The 12,996-nt window shown below is 35.0% G+C and overlaps 1 protein-coding gene across 8 annotated transcripts in view; it reads left to right on the top strand.

Annotated features, from left to right (window-relative positions):
- CCDC171 (coiled-coil domain containing 171) overlaps positions 1 to 12,996 on the top strand; it is a 496,773-nt gene that overhangs the window by 425,926 nt on the left and 57,851 nt on the right. For all 8 annotated transcript variants that reach the window (XR_003569147.1, XM_027863035.1, XM_027863037.1 and 5 more), the window contains one exon: positions 7,536 to 7,688. Coding sequence is in view for 7 of the 8 variants with exons in the window: in XM_027863035.1 (XP_027718836.1) it covers positions 7,536 to 7,688 (153 nt within the window). In the remaining variant the exon portion in view is untranslated. The remainder of the gene's footprint in view (positions 1 to 7,535; positions 7,689 to 12,996) is intronic.

Here is a 12,996-nt window from a genome sequence, read left to right as displayed (position 1 = left end):
GATAACTAATAATAATTATTTACTTACACATGTATTGCTTTTTATAATTTATAAATCATTTCTGTGTATGTCATCTCATTTGATTTTCATACAACCTTACAAGGCTAGGTATTATTCCCTCCATTTTACAGAAATCAACTACTGAAGGGGTTAAATGACTTGCCTGAGTTCTGATCCCCAGTAAGTGTCAGGACTGGGACTAGAACCTATTTCAGTGCTTTTTTTTCATTAACGCCAGTGTAGATTAGAGAAGTTCCAATATTGCAAAGACTTAAAATAGGAAAATAGATCTGCTTTTAGTAGTCTCTGACTTAGACATTAATTTTAAATGTCAAGAAATGTTTTGGAAGATTAGCTATGAATTGCTTGAAAGGTACAAGCTCAGTATAGTAGCATTTTCATAATTTATAGAATTATTTTATGTTATATTCAATTTAATAGATATTTATTAAGTACCTATTGTATATACCATTAGGTGCTGGGAAATTAAAAGTTTAAGTCAATTTTGTGCCTGCCTTCATGGAGTCTTGTAGAGTTATATGATATACAGATGACTATAACACACACACACACCATAATAAAAATGATAAAGTATAAAGTACTAGTGAAGACCAAGGTGGGAAAAGGTCATTAATGATTTGGGGATTCAAGAAGCAAGGTTCCATGAATGAAGCTATCATGTAAATGGAGTTCTAAAGCATTGGTGTTAAACTCAAATAGAAACAGATCCTTGGACCACATATTGACTTAGAAAACTTAAAAATTAACATTTCATATGTTGTAAAATTTTTTGAATTTTGATTTATTTATTTTTAGTTTGGAACATTCACTTCCACAAGATTTTTAGTTCCAAATATTCTCCCATCTTGCCCCTCCCCCCACCCCAAGACAGCATGCATTCTGAATACCCCTTCCCCTAATCTGCCCTTCCTTCTATCACCTCCCTTCTCTTATCCCCTTCCCCTTCTATTTTTCTGTAGGGCAGGATAGATTTGTATACCCCATTGCCTGTATACCTTATTTCCCAATTGTATGTGAAAATAATTTTTAACATTTGTTTTTAAAACTTTGGGTTCCAAATTTTCTCCCTTCTTCCTTCTTGATCCACCCTCATTGAGAAGGCAAGGAACTCAATACATTTTTTATACATGTGTAGTCATGCAAAACACTTCCATAATAGTCATGTGAAAAACTAACTATATTCCCCTTCATCCTATTCCACCCCCTGTTTATTCTATTCTGTCCTTTGACCTTCTCCCTCCTCAAAAGTGTTGGCTTCTGATTACTCCCTCCCCCAATCTGCCTTCCCTTCTGTCATCCCTCCCACAGCTTTCTTATCCCATTCCCCCCTATTTTCCTGTAGGGTAAAATAGATTTCCATACCTAATTAAGTGTGTATGTTATTCCCTCCTTAAGCCAAATCTGATGAGAATAAGATTCACTCATTCCTTCTCACCTTCCGCCACTTCCCCTCTGCTGTAAAAGCTTTTTCTTGTCTATTTTATGTGAGATAATTTAACCCATTCTACCTCTCCCTTTCTTCTTCTCCCTACTCTCACCCTTTAATTGTATTTTTTAGATATCACCCCTTCATGTTCAACTCACCCTGTGCCATCTATCTATCTATCTATCTATCTATCTATCTATCTATCTATCTATCTATCTATCTATCTATCTATCTATCTATCTTTCTGTCTATCTGTCTATCTATTTACCTATCTGTCTGTCTGTCTATCTGTCTATCTCTCTCTCTCTCTCTCTCTCTCTCTCTATCTATCTGTCTATCTATCTATCTTTCTACCTGTCTATCTACATATAATTTTCCCCCTCCAACTATCCTAATATTGACAAAGGTCTCATGAGTTACAAAAATTATTTTTCCATGTAGGAATGTAAACAGTTCAATTGTATAAATCCCACATGATTTCTCTTTCCTGTTTACCTCTTCATGCTTCTCTTGAATCGTGTATTTGAAAGTCAGATTTTCTATTCAGCTCTGGTCTTTTCATCAAGAATGCTTGAAAGTCCTCTATTTCACTGAATGTCCATTTTTCCCCTGAAGGGTTATACTCAGTTTGGCTGTGTAGGTGATTTCTTGGTTGTAATCCTATCTCCTTTGACCTCCGGAATATCATAATTAATGATCCCTTAATATAAAAGCTGCTAAATCTTGTGCTATCCTGATTGTGCTTCCATTTTCTGGCTGCTTGCAATATTTTCTTCCCGACCTGGGAACTCTGGAATTTGGCTACAGTATTCCTAGAAGTTTTCCTTTGGGGATCTCTTTCAGGAGGTGATTGGTGGATTCTTTCAATTTCTATTTTACTTTCTGGTTCTAGAATATCAGGGCGGTTTTCCTTGATAATTTCTTGAAAGATGATGTCTAGGCTCTTTTTTTGATCATGGCTTTCAGATAGTCCAATAATTTTTAAATTCTCTTTCCTAGATCTATTTTCCAGTTCAGTTGTTTTTCCAATGAGATATTTCACATTGTCTTCTATTTTTTTTCATTGTTTTGGTTTTGCTTTACAATTTCTTGATTTCTCATAAAGTCACTGGCTTCCATTTGCTCCATTCTAATTTTTAAGGAAGTATTTTCTTGGGAGAGCTTTTGGACTTCCTTTTCTATTTGGCAAGTTCTGCTTTTTAAGCCATTCTTCTCCTCATTGGCTTTTTGGACCTCTTTTGACATTTGGGTTAGGCTATTTTTTAAGGTGTTATTTTCTTCAATATTTCTTGGGTCTCCTTTAGCAAGCCGTTGATTTGTTTTTTATGATTTTCTTGTATCACTCTCATTTCTCTTCCCAGTTTTTCTTCTACTTCTCTTACTTGCTTCTCAAAATCCTTTTTGAGGTCTTCCATGGCCTGGGACCAATTGATATTTTTCTTGGAGGCTTTGGATATAGGAGCTTTGACTTTGTTGTCTTCTTCTGGTTGTGTGTTTTGATCTTCTTTGTCACCAAAGTAAGATTCTATAGTCTGACTCTTTTTGCGCTGCTTGCTCATGATCCCAGCCAGTTATAAGAATTATAAACTCTTTGTTAAGGTAGGGGTCTGCTTCCAATGTGGAGAATGTACTGTCTTAACCTTCAGGGGTTTTGTGTAGCTGTTTTCAGAGATACTTCTAGGGACCTGTAAATTTTCAGTTGTTCCAAGGTGGTGTGATCAAGGGCGAGGTATTTACTCCTTTCCTGGCCTGAGTTCTGGTCTGTGAGCGACCACAGCCACTTTTTTCTGCCTTGACATTGTGAGGAGGATTCCCTCTCTACTGCCACCACAAACTCCACCATGGCAGTGCTCCTTTTCTCCCCAGGACCACCACCAATTAGAACTGTGATCCAGATCCAAGCACGGGTAAAGCAAGAGAATCCTGCCTCAGCACCAGCAAAGAGATCCCTGCAATCCCCTCTGATCAGCCACTGGATTTCCCCTCCTTCTGTGGGCTAAGAGCTCTGGAAGCAGCCACCACCCCAGGGCAGCACTGAGACTGGGGCTGGGACCAAGCTTTTCTCTCACCAAGTCCAGCAGACCTTTCCTACTGACCTTCTAAGTTGTCTTTGGCATTTGTGGATTGAGAAGTCTGGAAACCCTGAAAGCTGCCTGTGATTCAGTCCCCTGAGGCCTGCTCCAGGTTTGCAGAGGCCTGGTCCTTGCCTGCGGCATGCCCGTGCTAAACTGCACTCCTTTCCCAGCCCAGCGCAATAGACCTTTCCAATCAACCATCCAGGTTGTATTGGGCTGGAAATTTGTTTCACGCTGTCTTTTTGTGGGTTCTGCTGCTCTGGATTTTGTTTAGAGCCATTATTTACAGGTATTTGAAGGTGTTTGGGGGAGAGCTCAAGCAAGTCACTGCTTTTACTCCACCCATGTTGTAACATTTTAATTTATTTTGTTAAACATTTCCCAATTGCATTTAATTTGGTATGGCAGTGCTCAAGAGTTTCTAAGTCTGACACCTCAGTTTTAAGGAATGGTTACAGGTTCACTAGATAAAGGGAAGAGGCACATTAGATCAAGTGGAGGTCAGAGTTTTTTAAATTTAATTCAGTTTGGTTTTCACATCATAATCACTTCTCACTAATCATCCCCACCTTCCATAGTATCTTACCTTATAATAACAGTAACAACAACCAGTTTGGTAGATTTTTCTTATACAGTGGTTTTAACTAACAAAAAGAAAATAAGAAACTTTCTATACTCTTGGTCTTTTTCCTCTCTGCTATCTAAGTCATCTGGGACCATTATCAGTCTTCGAGTTTGATCTAAGTTCTGTCATCTTTTCTTGTTGTTTTCTTTTACATTATTTATTATTTGTGTATATTATTCTCCTGGTTCTGCTTTCTTTGCTTGTATAACTTTGTGCAAGACTTATCACAATTTTCAGGATTCTTCATATTCGTCATTCCTTATGCAATAATTTTTTATTATATTCCTATAATATAATTTGTTCCCCAATTGATGAGTACCTACTTTCTTTCTCATTGCCACTACTATCGAAAGTGCTATTTTGAATTTTTTGGTGTATAAAGGATCATAGCATAATAAAATGCAAACTGCAAGGTACCTCAAAGGGCATCTTTTTCAACTTTCACACTTTTTTCAGTTAAAGAATTGGCATGACATTTCCAAGGTCATACTGCTAAGATGTTTTGTTTTGTTTGTTTTACTGCCATTGGATCCTTTGATGCATATGCACAGCAGTTGTATTACTATATCAAAGAATATGAGCCATTTTGGTAACTTTTCTCACAAATCAATTTCCAGAATGATTGGACCAATCCCTAGCCCCACTAGCATTATATTAGTGTCACATGACATCTCTGACATCAAGTATTTTTTGTCTTTTATAATCTTTAAGATCTTTAATGATCTGGGTGGGTGTGAATTTAAAGTTGTTTTATTTTTGTTTGGGAATGTTTTTTCATATGTGTTTTTACTAAAGGTTTGTTTTGAAGTGTCTGTGATTTCATTGATGTGGGTAATTCATGGTCTGTGAACCTTCCTCCTCTTCCCATCCCACCTCCCCAAGAGGTACAATTAAACAAATTGTCTGGAATTGAAGTATTTTCATGTTGTCTAGGTCACTGAGAGATTGTGACTTTCCCAGATTCACTTTCCCAGTTAGCATTTGTCAGAGGCAGTATTTGAACTCTGGTCTCTCCCACTACAAGACTGACCGTCTGTCTACTATATCATACTGCCTTTCTACTTGTTGATAGATTATATTTATTTTTGAAACTTTTTTCTTGTTCATTTTTTTACAGGGAAAATGACTCAATCTAAAATTTCTGTTGTCAATTCTCTCTATATCTTTGACGTAAGACTTTTTCAGAGTAATGGTGTTAATTTACAAATTGATTCAAATTTTTCCTAGTCGTAAATTTCTCTTTGTATTTTAACTACATTGATTTTGTTCTTGCAAAATCATCTCAATTATAGGCAATCATGATCTAATTTTCAATATTATCTTTTGTAATGTTCAGTGGTATCTCCCCAAGATTGTAAGTTACAGAACCAATGCTAGGCTACATCAAGAAAAGATGTTTCCTCACTAGGAGTTCTGTACACCAGTAAAAATCACATATCTGGTAAAAAAAAAATCTCCTTTATCCCTTTTTCTTGTTGTAAATCCTTTCCCTAATAATTGCTGTGTAAATACACCTCCTTCAGTTCTCTAATTTTTTGTAACAATATGCCCTTCTATATTGAGATCATCAGTCTGCTTCAAGGTTAGTGTGGTATATGGTATGAGATCTTGCTCTAAAATTATTTTCTGTTAAAACAGTGTTTTTAAATTTTTCTCATTTTCTCCTAAAGTTCTTGTTGGATAGTTACTCCTTTCTTTATTAGTTTCTGTTCTTTGATTTACAAAGCACGAGGTTACACATCTATTCATTTGTCAATAAACAAATATTTGTGAATCATCTACTATGTGATAGACACTGTGCTAGGCTCCGGAGATTCAAATCTGAAAAGATATGATAGTACCAGGTTATTAAGGTCCAAGAATGACAGTGAAGAGATTAATTCCCGTATCCACTATGACTTTTAACTAGTCATATTGTTTTTTTCACATATGTTAATTTATTCATTAGATTAATATTTAAGATTATTTCTCCATATTCCCTACATCTTTGTTTATCTAACTCTACATACTTTGACTTAGTCTTCCAAATGGCACGTCTTCTCAATATTTAACCATAAATCATGCTTCTGATTCTGTTTTAAAGCTTTTGCAATTAGCCTTCCTTTTTTTGGGAGACTTTGTCACCTTTTTTTCTTTGTCCTCACCACAACCAGTCTTCTCAGTCCCTCAAAATGTTGCTTATATTCATTTTCTCAAAAAAGCTTTCCCAGGCTGACTATATCAGATGCCAATTACTGGAAGAATTACCAGAGTTCCTCTGTCACAATATATGTTGTCTGGCCATTGTTGTGGTCATCTTCTGTTTTATATAAACTTACAAATGATATGAAATGATACGTGTTTAAAGGTGGTGGACCAATTTGAACCTGTGTTACATATTTTGAAAGGCAAGTTTTATATTATGTGGTACAGAGGATAGATCAATGGGCCTATAGTCAGGAAAACCTGAGTTTAAGTATAGCCTCAGACACGTATGTCACTTAACCTCTGTCTGCCTCAGTTTCCTCATCTTTAAAATGGGAATAATAATAATGGCATCCACTTCTTAGGGTTGTTGTGAAGATAAAATAATATTTATAAAGTGGTTTGCAAATCTTAAATTGCTAAACAAATGCTAGTTATGATGACAATAATATGGTTTTTTTGTTGTTGTGGATGATGTATTTTTACCTAAAACCCACTTCAGGTTACTTCATAAGGAAAAACTAAAAAAAAAAAAAATTAGTCTGTTGTAATAAAGTCCAGCAATACCAATAGTTTTATACTGTTAAGATTCATATGAAGTCACCAGAAAATGTGGAATCATTTAAATTCTTTGTGCTATTAGCTTTATTATCAACCTGATCAATATTACATAGCAGAAACATTACTCTCTGATAAACATGAACATAAATACATTTTCCTAACTATATTGTAATAAAGTTATTTCTACTAAACATATGTTCTTTTTGTTATAAAACATATTTTTCAAAGTAAATTAATTTTTTTTACCAACTCAGCTCATTTTAATATATTCATGTTTATATCTATCTACTCTATGTCTCTTAAGATAAAAATTTAGGTTAAATTGTGACTTGCAGTTAACTCTAGTAAAAAAAAAAAAGTATGTCAACTTTTAATACTGCATTCCAAATTTGAAAACAATACATCAAAGTATATCTTGTTAAAATACTTACTTTAGAAAAAAGTTTCACTGATTGCAATCCAAACTTTCTGAAAATAGACACAAGTGCTCTCAATCTAAAAGTTAATGTTTTGCTTTATTATTTTCAAGAAAGATGAAAACTTGTTTGTTTTCAAAATTTAATGACTCTGCTTTCAAATTATGGAGATTCTCCTTTGGGGACAGTTTTATTTGAATTGTATGTGACACTTTTTATTTCTTTAGGCTATGATTAAAAGTTTCATGGATGTCTACCAACTTGCAAGCTCTAGAATTGCTACATTAGAGAAGGAAATGACATCTCATCGAAACCACATTTCAGCTCTGAAATCAGAGCTCCAAACAGCTTGTCTACGTGAAAATGAAAGTTTACACTCAGTAAGTCTGTGTTCTATTCATCATAATATCCTTTTGTATGTGAATCATTGTTTCATTTATTTTTGTGTTTTTATTTTTGATAAGATCAATGGTCAGAATGAATAATTTAGGGTAAATGGATAACCCGGTAATATAAAATTATTAGCATGCTAATAATTTTATATTAGCATGAAGCAATCTTTCAAGAGAAAATCAAATTTTTTTGTTGCATTTTTATATAAAGATATGAGTATTGTTATTAGTTCTAAAATATACCATCATGATTTCTTTGTGTTTGGCAGCAGAACTGATATTAGGATTTGGTAATATGCATAGTTAAAACATGAAACTGTCTGAAGTTTCAATGTGTCCCATTAAGACAGAATATTATTAATTATGTGTATAACCAAAATGGTAATTAGAACATGTGATTATTCTCGGTAGGAAACTAGACTTATCCATAATACATGCCTAGCTAAAGATGCATGTTGTGATTCATCTATATGATTAAAATTCAGTTTCAGGAATCATTTTATGTTTAAAATTTTAACCCATGGTAAATTTTGTGATTACTTAAGACTAGTAAAATAATTCTTCAGGTTTTCAGGATATATTTGGGGAATTCTTGAACATATATGTATTTATGCCCAATTGAAACAAAGTAAAGATTGAAACCTTTTATTTCTCTGATGACAGATATGTCCATAATGAGATTTATAGTTTGGCTATTTTTGTGCATGTGTGGGGGGGTTACTTGTTCTATTTCCTTCTTTTTTAAAAATTTCACTGCAGAAAAGACATCTGTGGTTTATAAGGGAGAAAGGGTTTCCTTTTGACATTCATTTATTGACCCATTTTAAGTGTTTTTATGTCAGGAAGAGAGTCAGCATTAAAGTAAATAAAATAAATATATAAGAATATAGGTGTTTGGTAACTAAGCCTTACATTTGCTTGTGAGCCTCTTATGCACTCATATCCATTTCTGGTTGAGAAACTACTAAAAATCATCATTACCACAAGAAACCAAAGTAAAAAGAAAACTTTCACATCAATATTTGAAGTTAAACATGTGTCACTCTATATGCTTTCTATGAAATGTTAAGAATTTATTCTATTCTTTTCCTTTAGCTGATTAAAGCTGTTTTGTGTCAGCTTTGTTGGATTGTTCCTTTTTCCTGAGTTTATTGTTTTTATCATTTAAATCAAAGGTAATGTCAAAAAGAAGAGAGCTCACAGAACCTAGAATTATATGACCTATTAAGGGTCCAACTCATACTTGCCAGATAGGCAAAGTAACTAAAACATGTGGAAGGAGGTCCACTGAAGCACAATTAATGTGTATGTGAATTGAGTTAGCCATTCAGCAAAGCATTTGGATTATGTCCCCAAAGTCACTAAACCATGCATATTCTTTGACCCAGTGATACCACTGCTATGCCTTTACCTCAAAAAGATCAAAGAAAGAGGAAAAGGAACTATATGTACAAAAACAGAGCAGTTCTTTTTGTTTTAGTTAAGAACTGAAAATTAGAAAGATACTTATCAATTTGGAAATGCCCGAACATATCTTGGTATATGACTGTAATGGAACTTTATTGGGTCATAAAAAATGAGGAAAGGGACAGTTTTGGAGAAATGTGAAATTGTTACCTGTTTAAAGTGAGCAGAACCAGGATAATAATTTATACAACAACATTGAAAAGAAAAAAAAAACAAAAAGACTTAATAACTCTGATCAGTGTGTAATGACCAGCTCTTACAGAGGACCAATGATGAAGCATGCCACCTGTCTCCTGACATAGAAGTGTTGGACTCAAGGTGCTCAGTGAGACGGATATATTTAGACAGTCAGTGTTGGAATTGGTTTTGCTTGACTGTGCTTATTTATTTCAATCATTTTTCCTTCAGTTTTTTTGGTTGGAAAGGTGTGAAGGAGAGGGGAACTAACAATAGGTTTCTCCATTTACCCCCTTAAAAAGAAAACACAGTTATTGAAGCATTTTTAAAAATGCACAGAATAGAACAGAAGGAGAAGGGGCAACAAGGTGGCGCAGTGGATAGAGCACCGTCCCTGGATTCAGGAGGACCTGAGTTCCAATCTGTTCTCAGACATGTAACAATTACTAGCTGTGTGATCCTGGGCAAGTCACTTAACGCCACTGCCTAGCCAAAATACAAATAAACAAACAAACAAACAAAAAAAACAACAGGAGAGCTAGAAGAAAAAACAGTCAAGCAGAACACATCTCATCAGGAATGTCTACCTTTCTGATTAGACCTTCTGACTAGAGGGCAGGGCCACAAGCCCCAGAAACTATGTTTGAGGAGGGGGCTCAGCAACATTTTTTTTTATACTTCCCAGCACTCACTACTTTTGGTTTCTTTGGAAGTCTTCATCATGCCCTCACACCCTCTACCTTTCTCTGTGAGATTGTTAGCTCCTTGAGGACAGGGACTGTCTTTGTTTATATTTGTACACCCAGCATTTAGCACAATACCTGGTAACATAGTAAATGCTTAATAAATGATTATTAACTATTGACTGTATTTTACTTTGTATTAGAAAATATTCATTTTATTTGATGTTAAGTCCAGAATGATTTTAAAAAAATAATTACATAAGCTGGGCCTGATTTTGATATTCATCTAACCTTAGGGGAGTGACTTCATTTCTCTACTCTTTAGTTTCCTCTTTTTTCAAAATGAGATGATGGACTCAATTATCTCTGAATTCCCTTCCAATTTTTATAGTCTGTTAATATGTCTGATGTGCCGGCAGATTGGTATTCTGTCTACCTCACTGATATAAGAATGACTTCTTAGCAGCCTGTACAAAAGGCACAGAAAGGCCAATGGATTATCATGGTTGAGAAATAATAAGTAGGCTGGTCTGTACATGAAGGATCAGTCTGGAAATATAGACTAGAGTCAGTTTGTAAAGGGTCTTAATTGCCCAACAGAGGGATTTGTATTGTATGCAATAGGGAACCCCGAAAGTTCTTTTTTTTCTTTTTTCTTTTTCATAGTGAACTAATTTTATTCAATGTAAATGTATGATAACAGCATACACAGGCATAATATAAATAGATATACATGAAATGATTAACTGACTAGAACCTTGCAGATGAAGGTTCTTTTCCAGTCACACATTGCTAATTCTTTTTCTGTATCACCTTCTGGATGTTTTGTAGGAAGCTCAAACTCAGCATATCCAAAACAAAACTCACCCTCTAAGCCTCTTCCTTCTCCTGGCTTCTCAATTTCTGTTGAAGGTACCACTGTCTTTGCAGTCATTCATCCCAGGACTTCCACTGGGCAACTCATTCTTCATTCCTATTCTCATATCCAGTCAGTTACCAAATTTTATCACTCCTTTCTTCACCATATTTTTCATGTCTATGTTCTTCTGTCCACAAACACAACCACAGTCCTCGCTCAGAACTGCATCACTTCTTACGTGGGCTTCTATAATTCCCTCCCTGATTCTCATCTTTCCCCCTCCAACTTTAACATATAGTATCCAAAACCATCTTCCTAAGACACAGGTCTTACCATGGCACAGCTGCTCAGAAACCTCCAATGACTCCCAGTTACTGGCTGGATAGAGTTCAAAATCTTTACACTGGCAACTTAGAGTCTGAATTGGCTAGCCACAGCTTTCTCGCCTACTCCAGGCCTCCGTGAACAGCCTGGTTTATCTATCATACTCAGAATATTCTTTCCCTTCTCCACTTTTGCTCATGCTGTGTTATTTACCTGAATACCTTCCCCTGCTTCCCAGTCATCTCTCCTCTTAACTTACTCAAATGCTACGTGTTTTCTAAAGTCACCTATTTCTTTCCTGACCATTTTTGTCTACAATTATTTCTCCCTTCTCTACTTCAACAGCCATTGTTCAAACCATTCATTTGGAATTGAAGTAGCTTTATTACATGTCATCTTTTGTAGTTTTGAATTGTTTTTCAACTTATTAACATATTTCACATATTTATGATTTGTCTTACCAACTAGATTGTAGATTTTTGAGCAGAAACTGAATTCTATTCTTTTTAATTTTTCACAATGTTTAATCCATAGTAAATACTCAACAACTTTTGTTTATTTTCTTTAAAATAATAGAATGCTAGAGTTAGATGATACCTTATAATTAATTGTTGTAAACTATGATTTATAGATGGAGGTACCAAGGTCCATAGAGATGCAGTGGCATGTGCAGTATTTGGAATGTAAAGAAAAATACTATATTGATAATTTACATTAATAATTATTTATTAAAGGAAACATTTTGCATATGTAAATGTAATTTCATCCATGTGGGTAATTCCTAGTGTGGACTATCTCCTACCCCCATGTGGATTGGTAACTCTTTTGTAATTTACAGTCTTAAAAAGTTGCTTGAAGGCATTTAGAGGCTAAGTGACTTTCTCATGGTCACATGGCTAGTATGTTCAGAGGCAGGACTTGAAACCAGGTCTTTCTGACCCCACGGGTAGCCCTGTGTCCATTAGACTATGTATGCTTTCTCTAAAATGGAACATGAATTAGTTAATTCATTCTACCTCTCTGTACCTTAATTCCCTCTTCTCTAAGAGGAGATGATTGTGTCAAATGATCTCCAAGGTCCTTTCCAGGTCAGAAATTTTATGACTCAGTGAACAATCCATGACACTTACAAAACAAAAGTATATAAATCAGAAGGATGCTAAATAAAGAAAAAGATTGATTCAGCTTTTTAAGAGTAGAGTAATTCTAATAAGCCCAAAGAAGAAACCAGGTATTCTGAGAACCAAGAAAGAAATAGGCCAAGTGAATTCATGGCATTGTGGTTTTTAATAATTGAGTAGGAAAATGTGTTAACATGGTAGTGAAACTTTGGGAGCAAAAGAGACTCCTAAGTACAAAAAGACATACTTTGTTTATAACTAGTGAGAGAGAACTTTACTTGGCTTTCTCTGCTCAGCCTATTCTCAACTATTTTAAGCAAAATCTTAGATTTCGTTATTGGGTTAACACATTTTGCTTCTCAATTATTAAGCGCCACAGTGTCCTGATTCAGTTGCCTTATTTCTTTCTTGGTCCAGAGAACAGTCAGTTTCTTCTTTAATCTTCTTGGAACAACTTCCTTTGGAATAGCCTGAAGCGATCCTCCCTCCTTGATGAGAGTGAAAGCTCTTCATTCTCCAGCATCCTCTCCACTCTGTTTTCCTCTTTGGAGCAAGTCTCCTCATCTGAACTTTTGAGCTCCCTTTTAAAATAGATTCACTCTGACTCCCCCTACCCCAACTGCTAATTTAATCTTGAATTTTTAAATGAATTATATTCTTACCCT

Source organism: Vombatus ursinus, unplaced genomic scaffold (assembly GCF_900497805.2).
Source record: "Vombatus ursinus unplaced genomic scaffold, bare-nosed wombat genome assembly UNPS02014770.1, whole genome shotgun sequence".
In the NCBI taxonomy this organism is placed as follows: Eukaryota; Metazoa; Chordata; class Mammalia; order Diprotodontia; family Vombatidae; genus Vombatus; species Vombatus ursinus.
The sequence above is the reverse complement of the archived record's forward strand: the minus strand, read 5'-3'. Positions and strand labels throughout refer to the sequence as shown.